The 25,645-nt window shown below is 40.2% G+C and overlaps 1 protein-coding gene and 3 pseudogenes across 1 annotated transcript; 1 reads left to right on the top strand and 3 right to left on the bottom strand.

Moving 5' to 3' along the window:
• The first annotated feature begins 706 nt into the window (after positions 1-706).
• On the top strand, positions 707-1,378 carry LOC102248906 (annotated as a pseudogene).
• A 2,305-nt stretch (positions 1,379-3,683) lies between these two features.
• LOC102249496 lies at positions 3,684-4,600 on the bottom strand (annotated as a pseudogene).
• Positions 4,601-6,860: 2,260 nt separating this feature from the next.
• LOC102249203 lies at positions 6,861-7,575 on the bottom strand (annotated as a pseudogene).
• Positions 7,576-24,473: 16,898 nt separating this feature from the next.
• On the bottom strand, positions 24,474-25,418 carry LOC102248603 (olfactory receptor-like protein DTMT). Its single transcript, XM_005882301.1, has one exon. The coding sequence runs from the start codon at positions 25,416-25,418 to the stop codon at positions 24,474-24,476; it is 945 nt and encodes a 314-aa protein (XP_005882363.1).
• Between the last annotated feature and the right edge of the window lie 227 nt (positions 25,419-25,645).

Genomic DNA, 25,645 nt, shown 5'->3' with positions numbered 1-25,645 from the left:
TAAAAGGAATGGGATAATATAACTTTGGGATAGTGCTGGAAGCCAAATCCAGCATGTCATAATTGCAATGAAACTTGGGGACTCAACAAGGGCTGAGTCACATATGTTGTCACCTGTTGGGAATGGCTAAAGGCATTTCCCCAAACCTGAAAAAGGGATGATTGCTTGCTGCCAGACAGCTCAGGGCATCTTAATCTACATGTTATTGCCTCCTACTGGCCAAACACCTGAACAGCCGTAGGCTAATTCTCCCCATTCTGACAATGGACTCTGAGTATGAAACCCTGACCCTTTGAAGTGTATATCTCTGCCTCGCCTCAGGACAATTTGTGTTAATAAAAAGCATGGGGTCCTGAGTTCCTTTTAGCTAAGCTCCTCTGACCCCCAAATGCCTTTCAAAATTATATTTCATCTCTGTACTCTTTAAGTTACACACAGCCTTCTACAGATTGCTGAACCCTTCTTAATGCCAGAACAAGAACCCCGGCAGGATAGAAAAGCCTGTTTTAAGCATGTCAAAGAAAATAGATATATCCTGAAGTGAAAAATAAGCTTACTTATCTACTTTGAATTTTACAATCTTCAGTATAGTAAAAATACACCACCACTGAAATCAAAAGGTAAATAAAAAATTGAGGGAAATGTTACCTACAAGATGAAGTGAGACTATCCATAATAAGAAAAAAGAAATCTACTCAGGCTTCCAGTGGGGCGGGCGAAGTCACTGCGAGCCTGCTTTGGCGGCGGTGGTGTAATGACCATGCTCCGGGCCTTCACCTGCGATGACCTGTTCCGCTTTAACATTAACTTGGATCCACTTACAGAAACGTATGGGATTCCTTTTTATTTACAGTATCTTGCCCATTGGCCAGAGTATTTCATTGTTGCAGAGGCACCTGGTGGAGAGTTAATGGGCTATGTTATGGGTAAAGCAGAAGGCTCAGGTGCTAGGGAAGAATGGCATGGGCATGTCACAGCTCTGTCTGTTGCCCAGAATTTCCATGCCTTGGTTTGGCTGCTAAACTTATGGAGTTATTAGAGGAAATTTCATGGGGAAAAAAGGTGGATTTTTTGTTGATCTCTTTGTAAGAGTATCTAACCAAGTTGCAGTTGACATGTACAAGCAGTTGGGCTATAGGGTGTAGAGGACTGTCATAGAGTACCATTCAGCCAGCAGCGGGAAGCCCGACGAGGATGCTTATGACATGAGGAAAGCACTTTCCAGGGACACTGGGAAGAAATCGATCATACCATCACCTCATCCTGTGAGACCTGAAGACATTGAATAACCATGGGCAGTGGTTCTTAGGTTGATGCTCCAGATATTTTACGGACAATATTATTTTCATTGGATGACATTAGAGTTCTGTTAGAGAAAAGTGCTCGTTTAGATCTTAAAGACTTCAAGAAAATATTTTAAATTTCATTGTTTCCAGGTAGCAACATCATACCTACTGAAGCCGTCCACTGTAATAAAATTCAATCAGAAAGGCAGCTAAGTCACATGGAAACATTCTACTATCATAGTTCATAATATTCACTATATGCTAGGGGGGGAAAGCCCCAATCTCCTCCTAAATTTTATGCCTGAGAACCATTGCTGCATATATATGTTTGTATTGAACTATTGATTGAAGCTTTAAAACCATATATGAAATGTTAAATCTAAGATGTATAATAAAGTGCACTGTTGACTAAAAAAAAAACTACTCAAAGCAAAACACGTGCATAATAGCACACCAAAGGCAAATGGCTAATCAATATAAAGAGGTGTTTTATCTTATTAACACATACAGAAATTCAGTTTAGAAAAAAGTAAAATCTCGCCCAGCTGGTGTGGCTCAGGGGTTGAGCATCACCTATGAACCAAGAGGTCACCGGTTCGATTCCTGGTCAGGGCACATGCCTGGGTTATGGGCTTGATCCCCAGTAGGAGGCATGCAGGAGGCAACCAATTGATGTTTCTCATAAATGTTTCTATCTCTCCCTATTCCCTTTCTCTTTCTTAAAAACAAACAAAAGCATACAATAAAAACATATATTAAACATTTAAAAAGTAAAATCTCATTTTTGGGGTATCAGGTTGATAAATACTTTGAAAGTAAAGTGTATCCAGTGTTGGAAACATCATAAGCAGCTACTCTCCTTTACTTTTGGAGGGAGTTTACCTTAGGAGAATCCAGGGAGGCAATTTGGCAGTTTCTACCCAATTTATAGAATGTTCATATCCTTTGATCTAGTACACCCATTTCTAAGATTATGCCCCTAGAAACACAGCCCAAATCCACCAAAAACATATGGACCAGAAAATAAAATCTAAGCATTGATGAAAAACTGAAAACAATCCAAATGTTCATCAAGAACAGATCACTTAAATAAAGTATAGTTAATGCATCCACTCAACACACCACATAGCTTCTAAAAGAGTTACATGTCTTTGTATGAGAATAAGAATTCAAAATGTATTTTATATGAAAACAATGAGAAAGTAGCATGTATACGTTAGCCCTATTTAATTATTATATGCAATGTTAGTCTGTTCATTAAATATTTCCCAACGTTCAACTGCCTCATGAGAGGAAACAGAGTCCTCAAATTCATGAAGGACCCTCACATTCTGTCTTATTATTATTTCTTTATTGTTTGGATATTTCCCAGTGAGAATGTATTATTTTTGTAATAGAAATAATTTTTGAAGAACAAATGAAGTAAATTTTGTCATTATTAGGAAGCCTTATAAAAGGTGAGCTTTTTAAAGTATAAATTATTTTCAAAAAACTTGAAAATGCATTCAAATCAAATCAATAAATATTTGTTCTACATCCAGCTGACACAGGATACTAAACAAGGCACTGTAGAGATTAGAGAGCACTTGGTAAGAAAGGAAATAAACAAAGGAAGCACCAAATAATTTCAGCATCATGTTCCAGAGGGGAAATAATCTATCTGGAAGTCAAAGAGATACTAATCCTTCTGTCATTATTTGTTTTACCTTAGCCTATATAGGGGCTACCATTTAATGTCTATAACTTAAGCAATTCATAACAAAACATAATGGTCCATTCCATATCATATAATTTTAATTCAAAAGAGGAATTCTCTTCCAAAAATATATTATCAAAAGAAGTAATTTGTCATTAACTGACAAATGATTGGTACAATTAACGAAAAAAGGTAATTTTAGAATGTGATCAATAAATAGGTAAATTAAGAAAATTGAGAACCAAATAGATTAGCAAGAGGAGAAATGATGAACCTGGAGACTGAAAATTTTAAAAGCATGCACATAATAAATTGGAAGATATTCTTCATGGAATAGATACGTCTGGCAGAAGCAAGGTACTAAAGTGGCAGAGTCATTTGGATTTATTGGAGAATTAGGAACCACTGTACAATTTTTAAGTACAATAAATACCAAGGTTGAGTGGTATTTCTTCAAGATTGAATAATAATCACTGAGCATCTGCTACACATCAAGCCTTGTGCTACGTCACAAGTAAGACGCAGTGATAAACCCAAGAGGCACAATGATCCACCTCTAGTGACATGTGGGGGAACTCCTCCCTGGAAGTGCTCTGGGGGTTGCGTTAGCGGTGCCACGCTTGAGCGCTGCTAGAACTTTAGAATACTACTCCTCATCATTATGACACCTACTGTTTGAAAGCATACTTTAATCTTTAGAGTCACTGTCTCAAAGAAAACTGAATTGTCCACTTAGTAAAGATTCTTTGCAAGGCTCCCTTCATGTCCTGATTCCTCAGGCTGTAGATGAAGGGGTTCAGCATGGGTGTCACCACAGTGTACATCACAGCCATGATAGTCTCCTTAACAGTAGAATTGCTGGCTGAAGGGCACAAGTAGAGGCCAATGATCGTCCCATAGAACAGTGACACCACGGAGAGGTGGGAGCCACAGGTGGAGAAGGCCTTCCTCATACCTCTAGCAGAAGGGACTTTGAGGATGGATGACACAATTCGTGCATAGGATGCAAAGATCAACAGGAATGGAACAATAATAACAAGCCCTCCCAAGATAAATATCATCATTTCATTTATCTGAATGTCAGAGCAGGCCAACTTTAGCAAAGTTGACATGTCACAGAAAAAGTGAGGGATCACATTGTCACCACAGAAAGACAGCCGAGCCATAAGCAAGGTGTGCAACAAAGAGATCAAAGTTGTCAGCACCCAGGCATGATGGTGGTGTAGTGCAGGGGGAAGCAGATGGCCACATAGCGGTCATAGGCCATGGCCACAAGGAGGAAGCTCTCCAGGTCTGCAAAAAGCAGGAAGAAGTACATCTGGGTCAGGCAGCCTGTGTAGGGGATGGATGGGACTTGGCTCTGCATGTTGTGCAACAATTTGGGAATGGTCACTGAAGAGAAGCAGAGGTCAGAGAAAGACAAATTGCTGAGAAACAAATACATGGGCGTGTGGAGGTGGGCGTCCAGGTGAATGAGCACGATGATGAGGAGGTTCCCCAGGACGGTGGTAAGATACATGGCCAGGAACAGGGCATGGAACAGGTCTCGTTGATCTGGTTCAATGGGCAGGCCCAGGAGGAGGAATTCTGAAATGATGCTTTGGTTTCCCATTTTCATGTTGCATCTGGTTTACCTTTTCAAAATTGAGAACAATTTGTATTACAGTATTTTCCCAAGTACCCCTGCCCAACTCCGCTCCCCTTCAATGAGCCCTGTACTTGGTGCCAGTGGGGAAGGTGTGGAGGAGCACTGTGGGTTGGAAGAAGCTCCTGGCCCTGAAGGAACAGACTGGAACCCCATAGTGAGGATCTCCTCTCAACTTATGATGAGTTGAACCTCTACCTAGAAATGTATATTATTAGAACAGCTCGATGGAGGGTGAGGAAAACTGGCTTCATGGAAAGGGGCTCCCAGGATGGTGGTCCCTTAGGCTCTGTTTACCTCGACCCCAAGCAAAATAGTCAGGAGCCAAGAGGAGTCAGGTGTCATTGTTTACTGGCCTGTGATGTTGGCAAATTACTGACGTTTTCCAACTTTACCAGCGAATCTTACACACCGCACAGAATTGTGGGTTTGGAATGACTGATATTTACAAAGTATAAAGTACTTGGGTGAGTCTCGGTTGCATTTGGAGATGGGAATCACTGTGAGAATGGAAAACAGTGAGGATGAGGACTTCTAAATCATCCTACCGGAGTTGCACTATAGAATTATGGAAACCCAATATCTGTTAAAGAGGGTTTTAGAATAACTACCTCTCCTGAACTCCCTCCCAGCTTACCTCGCTTGTCTGAGCGTGGCTTCAGAGCCTGCCTCCTGTTTGCTACTTCCACGTCTTGCATTTCCAGCCGGAGTCCCTGCCATTGTGTTTTGGCTCTTCTCTTCTACAATTCCCTGCCCCCTGGGATCCCTGGGTCCCAAAGAAACCCATTAGTACAAACCCGGTGCTTATCCCCAACCCTGCCTTCCTCAGGCACGTTTCTGAATGAATCATGTCCAGAGACAGAATTCTGGATTCACCCCAAGTCTGACCTTCACAGGGAAGCTTTCCCTGACCATCACAGCCCGTGCTAATATCCCCCTTCCCCATCTTCTGCAGTGTCTGGCCTTCAATATTTTTTAAATAAATATATTTTTACTGACTTCAGAGAAGAAGGGAGAGGAAGATAGAGAAACATCAATGATGAGAGGGAATCATTGATTAGCTGCCTCCTGCATTCCCCCTACTGGGGATTGAATGAGCAACCTGGGCATGTGCCCTGATTGGGAATCGAACTGTGACCTCCTGGTTCATAGGTCGAAGCTCAACCACTGAGCCATGCTGGCCCAGCTCTGGCCTTCGATATTTAATGAGCAACTACCATGTGCAGTTTTTTTTAAAATACATTTTATTGATTTTTTTTTACAGAGAGGAAGGGAGAGGGATAGAGAGTCAGAAACATCAATGAGAGAAACATTGATCAGCTGCCTCCTACACATCCCCCACTGGGGATGTGCCCGCAACCAAGGTACATGCCCTTGACTGGAATCAAACCTGGGACCCCTGAGTCTGCAAGCCGACACTCTATCCACAGAGCCATGGTCAGGGCAACCATGTGCAGTTATCAGAACCAAATACTATTGCACTTGATCACCACTGTCTTATGCTGTCCAATGATTGCTTCTATATATGCCAATCATCTCTCCTCACCTGGACTTTAAACCCTATGATAGCAAGTAACGTGTTGATCAATTCACCCAAAAAACACATAATCCATTAGTTCGTTAATGCATTCCTTCAAGAAATATTTAATGAGCAACTACCATGTGCTGTGTGAAAACTGTGGGTAGGTAGATATGGTCCCTGCCCTCAGATAGCTTACAATCTAACTGGAACACATGACAACTAGGTAAGCTACTACCAAGGGTCACAAATGCTGTCTGGGGGGAAATGCAGGATGTGATAAGAGTAAGAACACCTAACCTCATCCAGCAGGTAAGGCATTTTTTTATCCCATAAGAAGCTATAGACACAGCCAGTCGGCCTGGTGGTCAAATCCCTCTAGTATTAACTACAACAATCAGTACATTTTTAAACCCTATGATAGCAAGTAACGTGTTGATCAATTCACCCAAAAAACACATAATCCATTAGTTCGTTAATGCATTCCTTCAAGAAATATTTAATGAGCAACTACCATGTGCTGTGTGAAAACTGTGGGTAGGTAGATATGGTCCCTGCCCTCAGATAGCTTACAATCTAACTGGAACACATGACAACTAGGTAAGCTACTACCAAGGGTCACAAATGCTGTCTGGGGGGAAATGCAGGATGTGATAAGAGTAAGAACACCTAACCTCATCCAGCAGGTAAGGCATTTTTTTATCCCATAAGAAGCTATAACTTTATTAATAATAGAAAGAGAACAAATTTCAAACCAAGTTGCAGTACTCTTTTGTACATTTTTAATTTCATAACAGCATTTATAATATCATTACTGTTGCTCTTCAGGGCTCAGACTGACTGCTCTTAACACATTTGCTTGTGCCTTGACCAATTCTATGTCCTTCATTTTCATGCCTGTTTCATCAGCCTCTTCCTCTTCACTCTGCTCTGATACAGTTGGAGTCTGTGTGTTTTCTTGGGGGTTTTAGACAGCTTCACCTTGAATTTTTGAATTTCTCAGCAGATGCTAACTGTGCTTGCTGAGATAAATCCTCAATCTTGGCTTCCCCCAAAACTATGTAGGTATCTGAAGCTGGGCTCTTGTAGACATCTGCTTTTGTGCTGGCAAAGAGAATAGTCTTAACTTTCAGGATAGTGACCCTAGGAACCCCTGTAAAATGTCAAAGACCCAGTTTGGACACAGCCTTCCATGCCCTCTTTTCACTCCTATTTTGCTTTACTGACTGGTTCTGCGTCAATTTCAGCTGCGGCTGCCAGCTGGGCCTGCTGCGGTTGCCTGTGTGGAGTCTTGTTCCTCCAGCTCTGGTGCTGCTTCCTCACTGTCAGATTCTGGTCCTGACCCTGGCTCAGCCTGGGGCCAGCAACTCCTGCTCTGCCGCAGGGCCGGCTTCTGCAGCTTCACTGGGCATTTTGTGCAGGGAACGTGGAACCAGGAAGGTGACAGATAGAGGGCGAGGAGCAGGGGGCCCACGCCTGCTGTAGAAGGCAAAACATCCTTTTTTTTCTCAATAAAGTTTAAGAGGAATCTAAGGAGTCTTCTAGGAAAAGAGAATGAAAGTGTCCAGAGAGAAGAAAGAGTATATGAAAAAGCCCAGAGGTGAGGGAGCCTGGAGCTTTTCACAAGTTCCGGAAGGAGGGCATAGGATGGGGGGATGGTTATTGGGAGAGGGGGGAAGGTGAACAATATAGTTTAGTGATTCCTCAAAGAAAACAGAGGCGCTCAACAAATATTTGTACATGAATGTTCATAGCAGCACTATTCACAATAGGCCCAAAGAGCAAATAAACATTCATTGATGACTGGATAAATAAAATGTGGTGTACTGTCAGAATGGCTACCATCAACAAATCAACAAATGACAAGTGCTGGAGAGAGTGTGGAGAAAAGCGAACCCTGGTACACTGCTGGTGGGAAGGCAGACTGGTGCAGCCATTATGGAAAAGAGTATGGAGTTTCCTCAAAAAAATTAAATATGGATCTGCCATTTGACCCAGTGATTCCACTTCTAGGAATATATCCTGAGAAACCCAAAACACCAGAAAGAATGTATGCACCCCTATGTTCATAGCAGCACAATTCACAATAGCTAAGATCTGAAAACAGCCCAAGTGCCCATCAGTAGATGAGTGGATTAAAAAGCTGTGGTACATTTATACCCTGGAATACTATGCAGCAGTAAAAAAGAAGAATCTCTTACCCTCTGAGACTGCATGGAGGGACCTAGAGAGCATCATGCTAAATGAAATAAGCCAGTCAGAGAAAGACAAGTATCACATAATCTCACTCATATGTGGAATCTAAGTAACAAAATAAGCTGATGAATGGAATGGATCCAGAGACATGGAAGCATGGAACAGAGTGCAGAAACTCGGAGGAAACAGGGGGGAGGGTGGGTGGGTGGAAGGTAATCAACCAAAGGCCTTATATGCATATATGCATAACCCATGGACACAAACAATAGGGTGGTGAAGGCCTGGGGCGGGGATGAGGGCAGGCTGGAGGGGGTCAATAGGGGAAAAAGAGGGCATATGTAATACTTTCAACAGTAAAGAATTATTCTTAAAAAATAAATAAATAAAATAAAAAATAAAATTTGATAGAGCCATACAATGGAGTATTATTCATCAGTAAAAATAAATGAAGTAATGATACATATTACAACATATAATGAAAACATTATGCCAATTGAAAAAAGCTAGTAACAAAACCCACCTATTATTTGATTCTATTTACATGACATTTCAAGAACAGGCAAATCCATAGAGACATAGATTGGTGATTGATAGAGGGAAATGGGTAGTGATTGTTAATGGACATGGTTTTTCTCTGGGGGTAATGAAATGTTCTTACATTGGTTATGGTGATGGTTGCACAATTCTGTAAACATACAAAAATCTACTTAATTGTATACTTTAAATAAATAGTATGGCAGGGAAACTATATGTTAACAAATCTCTCATATAAAGAAGTCTATCATTGGAGAAATTTGTACTAATGTTACAATTTTGGTTGCAATAATACTGTAATTATGTATGAGAATGTTCTTGTTTCTAGGAGATTCTGAATGCTGAATTTAGAGGCTATGTGTCTTGATGTTTGAAAACTACCTCAAATGGCTCAGCTATTTTTTAAAAAGGAGAAAAAATAGAAGAAAGAGGAAGAGAGGCCGTGAGGGAGGGAGAGAAAGAGGTTGATATGTGATAAAAATATGAGCAAATGAAATGTGGACCGACTTGAGCAATTAATACAGTATAAGAAAGACAAGCTAATTTGAAATTAAACTTGAAACTTTTCTTTCGAATGTCACAGGTTAATTGATATAGGATTTTATTTTTTATTTTTGTGTATGTGTTATGACATTTTTCCCTTTTTTCAGTCTATAAATTCAAGTATAAATCTTGTTTCTGCACTAATAATATTTATAGAAGCATAATATTATAAATTCTACTTCACTTTTTAATTTGTATAAAATAAAGTTATCATTTTTATATAGATAGATTGTAGTGCATAAATTTCAAACCTGCTATAAAAATTATTGGTCTTGCCCTGGCCAGTTTTGCTCAGTGGATAGAGCATCGATCTGTGGACTGAAGGGTCCCAAGTTCGATTTCGGTCAAGGGCACGTACCTCGGTTGCAAGCTGAGGGAGGCAACCAATAGATGTGTCTCTCTCACATAGATGTTTGTCTCTCTGTATCCCTCCCCCTCCCTTCCATTCTCTCTAAAAATCAATGGAAAAAATATCCTCAGGTGAGGATTAACAACAACAACAAAATTATTGGTCTTAATTGAGAATGGAAAAAAAATGGGACAATAATAATATTCCAAGATATAATAGTAGAAATCTCTTTTGAAATGAAGAAAGATGAAAGACTTGTAAATCAAAAGGCATTTGGTGTGTTACTACAAAATTGTAACAAAAGAAAATTGACACAAAAACAAAATCTGATGAAATTATTAAACTTCACGTTTGGAGAAATAATCCTACAAGTTTCAAGGGGGAAAGATGGCCATGTAAGGGGTGGGGGGAAGAGGGAGTAGTCAGCCTTACCTCAGATTTTTCCACAGTTACTTTGGAAAATGGATTGTAAGCGGGAAAGCAAATGTCCTCAAAAGTCTATACCTAGCCAAGTTGTCCTTCAAATGTAAACATAAATACAAAAGAAAAATCTAAAATATGTGACACTTTAATAAATACAGTATTCAGGTACCATTCTTATTTTTAAAATGACTTGAAGATGGCCGGAGGGAAGGGGGTTAGGGACTGGGTGGAGGCAAGTAAAAGCGGGGGAGGGGAACATCTGTAATAGTGTCAACAATAAAAATAAAGTGAAAAAAAATGACTTGAAGATGTAATCCAACAAAGGTATTAATCAAAATATGATCCTATTAACCAATGTCACCCCAATAAATTTAGTTTTAAAAAATCAAAGTATAGAATGAAGGACAAAGAGCACACTTGGGGGAACATAAAGAGTTCAATGATGTGCATGTTGAGATTGAACTTTCACAGACCCTCAAGTGAGGATACCCATCAGCAGATGAGACTAACACCTGGGAGTTCTGGAGAACCGTCTGGGCTTCAGATGGAGATGTGGAGGTTGCCAGAGTATGCGAAAAGGTTAAAGTGGTAGGTTTGGGTGCCATCACTTAGTGGGAACAACTAAGGATACAAATGGACCAAGTTTGGAAACCTAGTCCGCGCCACAAACGGAGCTAAGAGGTTTTTGTTTTGTTTTGTTTAAATTGTGGACACTGTTACAGATGTCCTGCTTCCCTTCTCGTTGAAGTGGAAGAAAATGAGAAGAACCCATAGAATCACATAGTCTGGGATTTTACATACATTCAACAATTGACACACAGTGTAACTTGGCAAGTAATTGAATGCCATATTTTTCCATCTGCGAAATAGTGATAATATCATCTATACTTATGTACAATTGCCATAAGGGTAGAAAAAAGATATAGATAAAAAGTTATTTTATGAAGTCCAAACTACCAAACAGAAGAGACGCATCCTTCCACTTTGAATTTGTATACTAGCTTCTACCATCTTTTCCCATTCCTGGAGAAACAAATTTTAGGGCCCCTAGAATTTATTACTCCCATGTAAAGACAAAATCTACTCATGCAGTAAAAGGGTTATAAAAATGAATTTCAGGTTGGAAAACACAAGGTAGACATGAAAATAAATCAGAGAGGGAAAACGGCTAACAGATAAACTATGTGACTTGTGCAGGGAGAGGTATGTAGGAGGCATTTAGAGGGAAACTGGGAGCTGAAATATTTAGTATTGACCTAAGAGTATAGAGATTTATTTTTAAATGCTACTGCCATCAAAGCAGAGTTCTGATTCTAAAAATAATATACTCTAATGAATAAGTTAAGAATGTAAGTCATAAAGATCACTGAAAATGGTACTTCTTAAGCTGTGCTTTGCCAAGGTCGCCGGGGTATGGGGAAGACAAAGACCCGCTTACCTAGTTCAGCTCCAATTTACCTGTTTTACATACTGAGCAATTATGCTGCATGTCATTTTAATTGAAGTTAACATGGTGAGGGAAAATATCTGGAATAATAGTCCAATATTAATATATCTAAGGAATAAAATTATGAAAAAATATCAAGTGTTACAATCATAAATAACGAGAAAATATCTTTCTACAAAAGACTCTTCCCAGGGCTCCCTTCATGTCTCTGTTCCTCAGGCTGTAGATGAACGGGTTCATACTGTTCCTCTTACTTAACATTTTCCTCCCCCTGCTCTCTCTTCACCTGGCTAGCCCTTACTTACCCTCCAGGTATATTACATGTCACTTACTCAGCTAAACCTTTCCTGCCTCCCAGACCAGATGAGAACCACTGCTGTGTTTCACATCACACTGTGCAGGCTCCCATAGCCCTCAAAGCCATTGAATTATTGGTTTATACCTGATCCTTACTAGACTGTAAGATCCATACAGAAAAGGCCATGTCTGCTCATGACTGACTGAGGCTGAGACATGTATCCAACTTTACAGGTAGCAGGAGTCCTTTTAAGTAAGAGCCACTACATCTACTAAATTTTCCCAGAGCAAGAAGTCTCTAGCCTCAAGCATTTAACACTGGATATGACACTTTATTATAAAATTTATGAATGTGATCTTGTGCCCTTGGAAAATGTAGGGTACCACAGATTCACTACTCTTGCCATTAATGTAAATAATAAAGGTAATAGAGCTATATAGCTAGATGGATAGATATGTAGATAGATAGATAATCACCTTTTGGTCTTATCTCTCTGGAGCACCATGACTAAGACACCTTACTGTGCCTCAGAGCAGACAAAGAAAGCAGAGGGGAAGTACTAAAAGATGTGGGAAGCTCCAGCTGCTGGGATTTCCACCGTTTGATGCTGTTTGATCCAGCCACATAGATAGTTTTTACACTTTAACACTATGCACTGACAATACAGGGGGGGAAACATGAAGTGAATCACACACTTGGTTTCTCTGAATTTTGTTTCTCAAGTAAATTAGTGGCACCTGAGAACAGGGCAAAAAATAGGTTTTTCCGCTCTGACTCCATGGGCAGGCCCTGAAGGAGGAACTCTGTGATGGCAGTTTGATTCCTTCCTGCCATATATGTCTCCAGTATCTTTAGGAAGAAATAATAGTGTCCATTAACACCCAAATTTAAAAATGAACACATTTCTATGATACATGATGTTGTAGGTACTCTACAAAAATACTTTACATCACCTTTTCACAATCACTACAATCTCTAGATTTCAAATCTCTATAATCAGAAACCCTTATTAAAAATGACTCTTTTTTTACTTTGTTTTAACACATAATAATGTTCTAACCCTTCTGAAATTCTCTCATCCATTAGCTACTAAGACACAAAACGTTTCAGTTTTCCTCATACCTGCCAGACCAAACAGCCTCAGTAACTATAATTGTCTCCTGCTCAGTCAAAATCTTACATGATGATGTTCCCTCAGGGCTTTTTCTTAAACACTCTTCTACTTCAAAGTCTTCGATTACCATTTAAACTTCAGATGTATATGTCTCTCTAATCTATGAGAGTATACACAGTTGCTTAATGATTTCCTTCCTTGGCTGTATCACAGCATTTTAAGCTCAGTAGATCTCAAAAGAAAATCATGACCTTACCTTGCTCCTCTTCCACTCTCCACCTCTTCTGATTTACCACATCTCATTAAAAGAGTTCCAGGATATTTAGCCATAAACCGGAGGATTTTCTTTCATTCCCACCTTTCCCTCATCATCAACATCCACTCCTTCAACAAGTCTGATAGATTCTGCCACTTAATTCTCATTCATCCATTCCTTATCTCCACTTTCACGACCCTACACCAACTGACCTCGTGCCTCATTTATATTATTGATATAGTCTCACTGTGGCACTCTAAGATGAAAATCTGATCATCACTCTCCCTACCTTCCCTAAGAACAATGGATCCTCATTGTTCTTAAGATAAAGGCAACATTCCTTTCAAATAATGCTTCATCTTTTTCACCCATCCAGTAAAGGAGAATATAGCCAATGATATTGGGATAACTGTGCATGGTGACAGATGCTTAACTAGAGGGAGTGTGGTGATCACATTGTAAGTTATATATATGTCAAATCACTATATTGTACACCTGAAACTAATATAATATTTTATGTCGAATATATTTAAATTAAGAAGTGACCCTTTCTGCCACCACAGGTTCATTTGCCCCCCTCCCCCCACTCCCCAATTGCACTCACATTCTTCACTTTAGCAATGCTGGACCTCAATATCACAACTTCTTGCCTCCAGCCTTTTTTACTTACTGTTCCTCTTACTTAACATTTTCCTCCCCCTGCTCTCTCTTCACCTGGCTAGCCCTTACTTACCCTCCAGGTATATTACATGTCACTTACTCAGCTAAACCTTTCCTGCCTCCCAGACCAGATGAGAACCACTGCTGTGTTTCACATCACACTGTGCAGGCTCCCATAGCCCTCAAAGCCATTGAATTATTGGTTTATACCTGATCCTTACTAGACTGTAAGATCCATACAGAAAAGGCCATGTCTGCTCATGACTGACTGAGGCTGAGACATGTATCCAACTTTACAGGTAGCAGGAGTCCTTTTAAGTAAGAGCCACTACATCTACTAAATTTTCCCAGAGCAAGAAGTCTCTAGCCTCAAGCATTTAACACTGGATATGACACTTTATTATAAAATTTATGAATGTGATCTTGTGCCCTTGGAAAATGTAGGGTACCACAGATTCACTACTCTTGCCATTAATGTAAATAATAAAGGTAATAGAGCTATATAGCTAGATGGATAGATATGTAGATAGATAGATAATCACCTTTTGGTCTTATCTCTCTGGAGCACCATGACTAAGACACCTTACTGTGCCTCAGAGCAGACAAAGAAAGCAGAGGGGAAGTACTAAAAGATGTGGGAAGCTCCAGCTGCTGGGATTTCCACCGTTTGATGCTGTTTGATCCAGCCACATAGATAGTTTTTACACTTTAACACTATGCACTGACAATACAGGGGGGGAAAACATGAAGTGAATCACACACTTGGTTTCTCTGAATTTTGTTTCTCAAGTAAATTAGTGGCACCTGACTCTTGTGCCAATAGTATGCTGGAGATGACAAATAGGAAACAGAACTCGCAGATGCTACCACTGATGATGCAATAAGCCTCTCATCTTCTTCACCCACTAAGTCAGTAGTGCTCAGCCTGGAATGCACATAAAAATCTCTGAGGGGAGTGCTTCTGAAATGAATGTCCATGCAAATCACCTGGAGTTCAAGGAAAACACTGATTCTGACTCAGGAGGAAAGCAGCTACTTTGTAAATTAGCATTCTGATGATGCCCATCCTTGTCCACTAATGACACAGTGAACTGCAAGTACTAGTAACTATGATGCTATTGAAAATAAAGATCACTGGTCTCCCTAAGAGAACTTTAGAGAAGGGTCCTATGCCAAGGTTTTTCAAACTCAAGGTGCTCCAAAATATAGCAAGGGCTAGAGCTATTGCATTAAAAGCTGTCAGTATATTAAAATTATATTACACTTTGGAATACATTACATAGGAAGTAATATTTATGGACGCTTTTATTATTAAAAAAGATCGTAACTGGTGGACATTCAACAAAATGTTTTAGGATTTGGGGAAGTCTTGGAGACTGAGAGGTGGAGGTGAGGAGGGTCATCATACCTGAAAATACCACAGCAGAACATCACACAACCTGAGAAAGCAAGACCATCCTGTTAGAAGGGCCCAGAGACCAGCTCATTCATCTCCTGCCCAACTTAGTCTGTCTGAGGGTGATTTCTGGACCCTTGTCTGAGATTCTGCTCCCCTTTATACACTAAGCCATGTCAAGTAACAGCCTCTGTAGTCATCATCTGTGCCTGCAACATCCCTTCTCACATCTCCTATACTACACAACGCTACACCAAAGGGCCCTGGATCCCAGAGGAATCTAGATCCTGGAGGAACTCATTAAAGTCAAAGTAATTATCCAGGATGGTTCTAGGACGATGATCTCAGAGTCCTGGAACAGTGACTGGTTATAGTGACTGATTACACATGACTATACTTGCTGGAAGCCAATTCCAGCCTGACAGCAGGGCTGAATCTGGGAATGGCTGATGGCATTTCCCCGAATCTGAATGGGATACATTAAATTGATTGTTTGCTGCCAGACCACTCAGGGCATCTTAATCTACATGTTATTGCCTCCTACTGGCCAAACACCTGAACAGCCATAGGCTAATTCCCTCAAATCTGACAATGGACTCTGTATACTCAATCCTGACCCTTTGAAGTGTATATCTCCACCTCGCCTCAGGACAATTTGTGTTAATAAAAAGCATGTCCTGAGACAAAGAGATCTCAGTTTCCTTTAAAATAGGCTCCTCTGACCCCCAAATGCCTTTCAAAATTATATTTCGTCTCTGGACTCCTATTTAATCTATGCACAGCCTTCTCCAGATTCCAGAACCTGTCTAGATGCTGGATCAAGACCCACCAGCATTAAATATTGCCCAACGTCCGGGATTATATATTTTGGAGAGAAGCTCATGTATGGACGATTAAACACTATCTGTTTAATGGACATTGGGCCTGTGGGTCTGGAGCCTACATTTTCAGAGGTGAAGGAAAATGGTTGGAGAAGCCAACTAGCAGGGACCAGAGTGTGAATTTCCTAAAATATCTTAGGAGTGTAGGAGGCTTTACCTGGTGGACAATTAGAAGCAATCAATGTTCTTTGAGCAAAATGCCATGAAAGATACATATTTTGGAAATATTCTCAGGTGGTAGAATCTCTCACTATACCCCAAGTCCTCATAAGCATACCCAGGGGGAGAGATATATCAGCAGCTAACATCTATTAGATCTCTATGACCCAAGCATATGTAAGTATGTGGAAAACTTAGAGTAAGAGAAAAGATAAACTCTCCCAGATCATGTTCAATCTTCCTCAATCCAAGATTGAAAAGGAAATCTAGTTTTAATCCCATTGAGGAACTTGCATCTCCTTACTTCTTTAAGAAAACCTTAATACACTGGCCACTATCATTATCTCTACTACTCTACAAGTGTGTCAGATTAACTCCTAGTCTCCACATCTTCCCTTTGTTGCAATTGATCACAAGACCATAGTTGACTTATAATTCCTTCTTTCACCACCCATTTCATGTTCTCCTTGACCATCATCTCAGCTGGATAGGGTTCTTTACATAGTGATGTTATGCAGACTTTCATTTCTGAGATACCTGCATCATCACTGATCCTGCTTTTATTGGTTTGCTATAATCTTCATAACATTCATTATTAGACATGACAATACAAAGCTATAACAAAAGAATTTCACAGTATTTCCGACATGGTCTTCTCTGATCCAGTTGTGTAAAGCATCCTAGTTTTCCATCTGTAATAAATATTGTCACCCTAAGCAGAATAGCAATATTGCTCTTTGTCTATTGGTTCACATAAGAACTTCAAAGAGTCCAGATGGTAGGTTCAATTCTCAATCAATGAAACCATTGTTATAAGCACTTTTCCCTTGAGAACTATATGAAACACTTCTTGTGTGCCATTTTTAATTCTCTCAGCCTCATCTCTTCTTCCAGCCACAAGTGCAGTAACCAACTCTGCACTGACTTCAACTAGCTTTAGAGGATGCAACTTAAAACCATTTCACCTCATTTATGCTCTACATGCTCCTGACTTCCTGCTCTCGAACTTCTCTGACTCCATGACACAGGATGTCCTGGGGGAACTCCCTAAGTTCACATAAAAATATTTAGGTATCTGCCCCATGTTGAATGAATTGTATAGAGTGTGAGCTATGGGTTTTGATTCTGTTTTGCATATGGAAATTCAATCTCTCAATTACCAATGGTTAAAAAGACTATTTCCCATTGAATTGTCTTTAGATTTTTGTCAGTGATCAATGGATGATACATGAGTGGATCTATTTCTGGACTCTATAAGCTATTCTATAGTCTCTATACCTATCTATATTTCTATCTTTTTTCTAATACCACAATTTCCTGATGATTTTAACTTAATAGTACATCTGGAAACCAGAGCAATATGAGTCCTCCTACTTTGTTTCCAAAATCAACTTTGCTTTTTTAGTTTCTTTCCTTTACATATAAATTTTATAATCAGATTGTCTATTTATACCCCCCCCATTGGAATTCTAATGGAATTGTGTGGATTCTCTAGATTAGTTTCAGAAATGGCCATATCTTAACAATAGTATTGAATCTTCCAATATCTCCCATTATATTTATCCATTTCTTCAGATCATCTGTGATTTCTTTAATCAGTGTTTTGAGACATATTGCGTAAGATTTATAGCTAAGTATTTAATTATTTAGTGCTATAATAAATGGTACTTTAAAGTGTTTCTTCACTTTCTACATCTTCATTACTAGTTGATATTAATATAAATTATAATGTGTTAATATTTCTTTATTTACATACAGAATAAAAACTTAATATATGGGAGAGTTTAAAAATGATGGTAGAAGTAAGTGGATGCTGCATAGACATGCTCCCAGGAACAAACTGGAATTACAACTAAAATACAGAAAATCTTCCTGAATAATCAATGGAAGACTCGGAGGAGAGAACCCTGATGCCCGAGGACCAAAAGTGGAGACTGCATAGAGACTGGTAGGAGGGGCGGAGGCATGAAAGGGCTGGCTGGGCACCCACAGACAGCAATTGAAGTTTCAGAGAGATATCTCAGCTGTGGGGGGTTGCCACTAAGTACTCTGGGATCTAATCCCCAAGTTGGACCCCCACCAGAGAGCACCACAACTGAGAAGGGTACCCACATAACATCTGGCTGTGAAAAGCAGCAGGGTTGCTATTTGCCAGGGAATGACAGTGGAAAATTCAGGATCCCTCTTAAAGGGCCAACACACAAAATTCCCTGGGGAGTCCCTTCCCTTCCCCCCAACCCCCATGCTTCGAGAGTGAGTGTGAAATGTACTGGAGTTATGTGAGCAGAAGCCAGGATTGGGAACTCGGGGGTTAGAGCTTATTAGGCAGACACCCCCAATTTCCTGGGCTGAGTCATTCCCTCACACAGAAGAGGACATCTTTCCCACACAGACATTTACCTTGTCTGGGGGGAAGACAGCAAACCCACCCTATTGAAAAACACCTTGCCCTGAGGCCACTTAAGAAAATAAAAATAACAATGAGCCTCCAGGCAGAAGCAACTGTTGAAAAAACTCTCCCCACACTTGAAGATGATTGCCTGGGGCCATCCAAGTTAGAATCCTATCAGTCTATAGGCAGAGGCTGTCTCTGGAGGCTTTGAGTCTTTGCCTGATCTAATTAGTAAAACAGAGTTTGACACTGTCCTGCACTAAAGATTGAGAGGTGCAGAGGATCTACCTAATATATAGTCACAAACCCAAACAGACAACCAAAATGAGGAGACAAAGAAACAACCCCCAAACGAAAGAACATTTCAAATGAAAGAACAAGAGAATTCTCCAGAAGAAGAGATAAATAAAGCAGAGATAAGAAATTTGTCTGAAACAGAGTTCAGAGTAATGATGGTAAAGATGCTCAACAACATGAAAAAAGATATAGTAAATATGGATAAAAACAGAATGACATAACACAAATAAAGAACACATTGGAAGGAATACACAGCAGATTAGAGAAAGCTGAGGATCGAATCAGTGAATTAGAAAAAACAGTTGAAAAAATCACTCAATCAGAGAACCAAAAAGAAAAAAAAACAATTAAAAAATAGGAGGACAGTTTAAGGGAACTGTGGGATGATGTGAAATATAAGAATATTAAGATAGCAGGTGTGCCAGAAGAGGCAGAAAGGGAAAGGGGGATAGAGAACGTGTTTAAAGAAATAATGGCAGAAAACTTCCCTAACCTGGTAAAGGAAATAGTCACACAAGTTCTGGACGCACAGAGAAACTCCAAAAAAGAAGAACCTAAACAGGCCCACGCCCAGACACATCATAATTAAAAACAAAGAAAGAATCTTAAAGGCAGCAAGAGAAAATAAAACTGTTACCTACAAAGGAACTCCCATAAGGCTGACACCTGATTTCTCATCAGGCCAGAAGGGAATGGCATGAAGTACTCAAGGTAATGGAAAGCAAGGATCTGAAACCAAAATTACTCCTCCCTCCCTCTACAAGGCTACCATTCAAAATAGATAGTCAAAAAAAGAGCTTCCAAGACAAAAAGAAAAGGTTAAAGGATTACATCACCACCAAGCCCGCATTATAAGGAATGCTAAAGGGACTGCTGTAATGAGAAGAAAAACAGAGAAAAATCTAGGCATATCCTATATAAGAAAAGGGTAATATGCAAATTGACCCGAATGGTGCATGACCAGGAATGACCAGTCTCTATGACATGCACTGACAACCAGGGGGCAGACACTCAATGCAGGAGCTGCCTCCTGGTGGTCAGTGTGCTCCCACAGGGGGAGCTCCGCTCAGCTACAAGCCAGACTGACGGCTGCGAGTGCAGTGGTGGTGGCGGAAGCCTCTCCCGCTCCTCAGCAGTGCTAAGAATGTCTGACTGCAGCTTAGGTCTGCTTCCCATGAGAAGCAGGCCTAAGCTATCAGTCAGACATCCCCCTTGGGCTCCCAGACTGCAAGCAGGAGCAGGCCGGGCTGAGGGACCCCCTGAGTGCCTCTAGTAGAATTAAAATGGCAATAAATAAGTACCTATCAATAATAACCCTAAATGTAAATGGATTAAATGCTCCAATAAAAAAGGCATAGGGTAGCTGAATGGATACAAACACAAGACTCAACTATATTCTCTCTACAAGAGACCCATCAGAGAACTAAAGACATGCACAAGATGAGAATGAAGGGATGGGGAAAAAATTCTATAATAAATGAAAAAGAAAAAAAGCTGGAGTAGCAATACTCATTTCTGAAAAGTAGACTTCAAAATGAAGGTCATCACAAGAGACAACAAAGGTCACTACATAATATTAAAGGATAGATCCAACCAGAGGATATAACCCTGGTAAACATATATGCATCCAATATAGGAGCACCTAAGCATATAAAAAAATTCTAGAGGACTTTAACAGAGAGATCAACATGTCAGCATTTTGGAAAACCCTAACTTAACTCTGGTGCCGTGTCACATATAGAAATTTTTTGATATTTGCAACCATAGTAAAACAAAGACTTATATTTTTGATATTTATTTTATATATTTAAATGCCATTTAACAAAGAAAAATCAACCAAAAAAATAAGTTCGTGTGTCACCTCTGACACGAATGTCATAGGTTCGCCATCACTGGTCTATAGGCAGAGGCTGTCTCTGGAGGCTTTGAGTCTTTGCCTGATCTAATTAGTAGAACAGAGTTTGACACTGTCCTGCATTAAAGATTGAGAGGTGCAGAGGATCTACCTAATATATAGTCACAAACCCAAACAGACAACCAAAATGAGGAGACAAAGAAACAATCCCCAAATGAAAGAACATTTCAAATGAAAGAACAAGAGAATTCTCCAGAAGAAGAGATAAATAAAGCAGAGATAAGAAATTTGTCTGAAACAGAGTTCAGAGTAATGATGGTAAAGATGCTCAACAACATGAAAAAAGATATAGTAAATATGGATAAAAACAGAATGACATAACACAAATAAAGAACACATTGGAAGGAATACACAGCAGATTAGAGAAAGCTGAGGATCGAATCAGTGAATTAGAAAAAACAGTTGAAAAAATCACTCAATCAGAGAACCAAAAAGAAAAAAAAACAATTAAAAAATAGGAGGACAGTTTAAGGGAACTGTGGGATGATGTGAAATATAAGAATATTAAGATAGCAGGTGTGCCAGAAGAGGCAGAAAGGGAAAGGGGGATAGAGAACGTGTTTAAAGAAATAATGGCAGAAAACTTCCCTAACCTGGTAAAGGAAATAGTCACACAAGTTCTGGACGCACAGAGAAACTCCAAAAAAGAAGAACCTAAACAGGCCCACGCCCAGACACATCATAATTAAAAACAAAGAAAGAATCTTAAAGGCAGCAAGAGAAAATAAAACTGTTACCTACAAAGGAACTCCCATAAGGCTGACACCTGATTTCTCATCAGGCCAGAAGGGAATGGCATGAAGTACTCAAGGTAATGGAAAGCAAGGATCTGAAACCAAAATTACTCCTCCCTCCCTCTACAAGGCTACCATTCAAAATAGATAGTCAAAAAAAGAGCTTCCAAGACAAAAAGAAAAGGTTAAAGGATTACATCACCACCAAGCCCGCATTATAAGGAATGCTAAAGGGACTGCTGTAATGAGAAGAAAAACAGAGAAAAATCTAGGCATATCCTATATAAGAAAAGGGTAATATGCAAATTGACCCGAATGGTGCATGACCAGGAATGACCAGTCTCTATGACATGCACTGACAACCAGGGGGCAGACACTCAATGCAGGAGCTGCCTCCTGGTGGTCAGTGTGCTCCCACAGGGGGAGCTCCGCTCAGCTACAAGCCAGACTGACGGCTGCGAGTGCAGTGGTGGTGGCGGAAGCCTCTCCCGCTCCTCAGCAGTGCTAAGAATGTCTGACTGCAGCTTAGGTCTGCTTCCCATGAGAAGCAGGCCTAAGCTATCAGTCAGACATCCCCCTTGGGCTCCCAGACTGCAAGCAGGAGCAGGCCGGGCTGAGGGACCCCCTGAGGCTGTGAAAAGCAGCAGGGTTGCTGTCTGCCAGGGAATGACAGCAGAAAATTCAGGCACCCTCTTAAAGGGCCAACACACAAAATTCCCTGGGGAGTCTCCTCCTACCCCCCTTCCACCCCCCATCCCCATGCTCTGAGAGGGAGTGTGGAATGTGCTGGAGTTGTGTGGGCAGAAGCCAGGATTGGGGACTCGGGGGTTAGAGCTCATTAGGCAGACACCCCCAATTTCCTGAGCTGAGTCATTCCCTCACACAGCAGAGGACATCTTTCCCAAGACATCATTTACCTTGTCTGGGGGGAAGACAGCTAACCCACCCTATTGAAAAACACCTTGCCCTGAGGCCACTTAAGAAAATAAAATTAACAACTAGCCTCCAGTCAGAAGCAACTGTTGAAAAAACTCTCCCCACACTTGAAGACGATTGCCTGGGGCCATCCAACTTGGAATCCTATCAGTCAATAGCAGTGATGGCAAACCTTTTGAGCTTGGCGTGCCAGCATTTTGAAAAACCCTAACTTAACTCTGGTGCCTCTAGTAGAATTAAAATGGCAATAAATAAGTACCTATCAATAATAACCCTAAATGTAAATGGATTAAATGCTCCAATAAAAAAGGCATAGGGTAGCTGAATGGATACAAACACAAGACTCAACTATATTCTCTCTACAAGAGACCCATCAGAGAACTAAAGACATGCACAAGATGAGAATGAAGGGATGGGGAAAAAATTCTATAATAAATGAAAAAGAAAAAAAGCTGGAGTAGCAATACTCATTTCTGAAAAGTAGACTTCAAAATGAAGGTCATCACAAGAGACAACAAAGGTCACTACATAATATTAAAGGATAGATCCAACCAGAGGATATAACCCTGGTAAACATATATGCATCCAATATAGGAGCACCTAAGCATATAAAAAAATTCTAGAGGACTTTAACAGAGAGATCAACAACAAAACAGTCATAATAGAGGACTTTAACACCCCACTGACTTCACTGGATAGAGTTTCCAGACAAAAACTTAACAAACCTCAGAGGAAAGGTAGGGGAGGGTGGGGGTAAGGGGGAGAAATCAACCAAAGAAATTGTATGCATGCATATAAGCCTAACCAATGAACACAGACAACAGGGGGGTGAGGGCATGAGTGGGGAGGTGGAGGGGGCAATGGGGCTATAAGGACATATATGTAATACCTTAATCAATAAAGAAAAAAATGTTTTAATTTAACAAGGAAACAGTGACTCTAAAGGACACACTGAATCAGATAGAATTAATTGACATTTATAGAACATTTCACCCCAACGTGGCAGAATGTACATTCTTCTCAAATGCACATGGATCATTCACAAAGATCGAACACATATCAGGACACAAAACGAGTCTCTACAAGTTCAAGAAGATTGAAATCATATCAAGCATCTTCTCAGATTACAGTGGAGTGAAATTAGAAATCAACTACAGTAAAAACACCCCAAAACATTCAAACACATGGAGGCTAAATAGCACATTATTAAACAATGAATGAGTTACAAGCAAGACGAAGAAAGAAATAAAAAAAAATTGCTGGAAACAAATGAAAATGAACAGACAACAACTCAAAATCACTGGGACACAACAAAATCAATCCTGAGAGAGAGTACTGTGAACACTTGCTGAGGAAGACATAAGTTAAGAATTTATAGTCAACAACAAAAAAGTCCAGTTCAGCAGAGGTAATCAAGAGAGTGACAAGTTTGTGTTTTATTCAATATTGACTTGGGAGAACAAATATTTTTAAAGCAGAGTTTTGGTTAAAAAACACATGATAAATTATTGCTTTAATAACTGGAGACACATAGATCAGTTCAAAGTTTTTAAATAATGCTTCTTCAGGATCACCTGCAATAATAAAAAGGAAGACTTTGCTAACAAGTCACTGAGATCCTGTTTCTGAGTTCAACTATGCACCTCCTCATCATCTCTTTTACTTACTGTATAATTGTATAGAATGTCATTTCTTTTAAAAACATCAACACTAAAAAAGTAAGTGTGGATTATTACCCCATTATTAAATTTAATATGTCTACTGAATAAAAGTATGCAAAAATACTAAGTTTTACCATCATACAGAAAAAGAAGTTTTCTTTTTGAAAAACACTTTTCCCAGGGCTCCCTTCATGTCTCTGTTCCTCAGGCTGTAGATGAAGGGATTCAGCATGGGTGTCACGATAGCGTACATCATAGCCATGACCATATCCTTCAAAGTAGAATTATCAGTTGATGGGCATAAATATAGGCCAATAACTGTACCATAGAACAGTGACACCACAGCCAGGTGGGAGCCACAAGTGGAGAAGGCTTTGTAAATACCTCTAGCAGAAGGGACCTTCAGGATGGACAACACAATTCCTGCATAGGACAGGATGATGAGTAGGAACGGGATGACAAGAATGAGCCCTCCCATGATAAATATCACCAACTCATTGACTTGAGTGTCAGAGCAGGACAGCTTCAGCAGAGCAGACATGTCACAGAAAAAGTGAGGAATCACATTGTCGGCACAAAAACACAACCTGGCCATGAGCAGAGTGTGTAACATGGCATCCAAAGTGGTCAGCCCCCAGGACAGCGCCACCAGGGAGAGACAGAGCTTGGGGCTCATGATGGTGGTGTAGTGCAGGGGGAAGCAGATGGCCACATAGCGGTCATAGGCCATGGCCACAAGGAGGAAGCTCTCCAGGTCTCCAAAAAACAGGAAGAAGTACATCTGGGTCAGGCAGCCTGTGTAGGGGATGGATGGGACTTGGCTCTGCATGTTCTGCAGCAACTTGGGCATTGTGACAGAGGAGAAGCAGAGGTCAGAGAAGGACAAGTTACTGAGAAACAAATACATGGGCGTGTGGAGTTGAGAGTCCAGGCGAATCAGGAAAATGATGAGGAGGTTCCCCAGGACGGTGGTAACATACATGACCAGGAACAGGGCAAAAAATAGGTTTTTCCGCTCTGACTCCATGGGCAGGCCCTGAAGGAGGAACTCTGTGATGGCAGTTTGATTCCTTCCTGTCATATCTGTCTCCAGTATCTTTAGGAAGAAATAATAGTGTCCATTAACACCCAAATTTAAAAATGAACACATTTCTATGATACATGATGTTGTAGGTACTCTACAAAAATACATCACATCACCTTTTCACAATCACTACAATCTCTAGATTTCAAATCTCTATAATCAGAAACCCTTATTAAAAATGACTCTTTTTTTACTTTGTTTTAACACATAATAATGTTCTAACC

The sequence above is a fragment of the Myotis brandtii genome, unplaced genomic scaffold, assembly GCF_000412655.1.
Source record: "Myotis brandtii unplaced genomic scaffold, ASM41265v1 scaffold7029, whole genome shotgun sequence".
Classification (NCBI taxonomy): Eukaryota; Metazoa; Chordata; class Mammalia; order Chiroptera; family Vespertilionidae; genus Myotis; species Myotis brandtii.
Note: the sequence above shows the minus strand (reverse complement) of the source record. Positions and strands in the feature narration are given on the sequence as shown.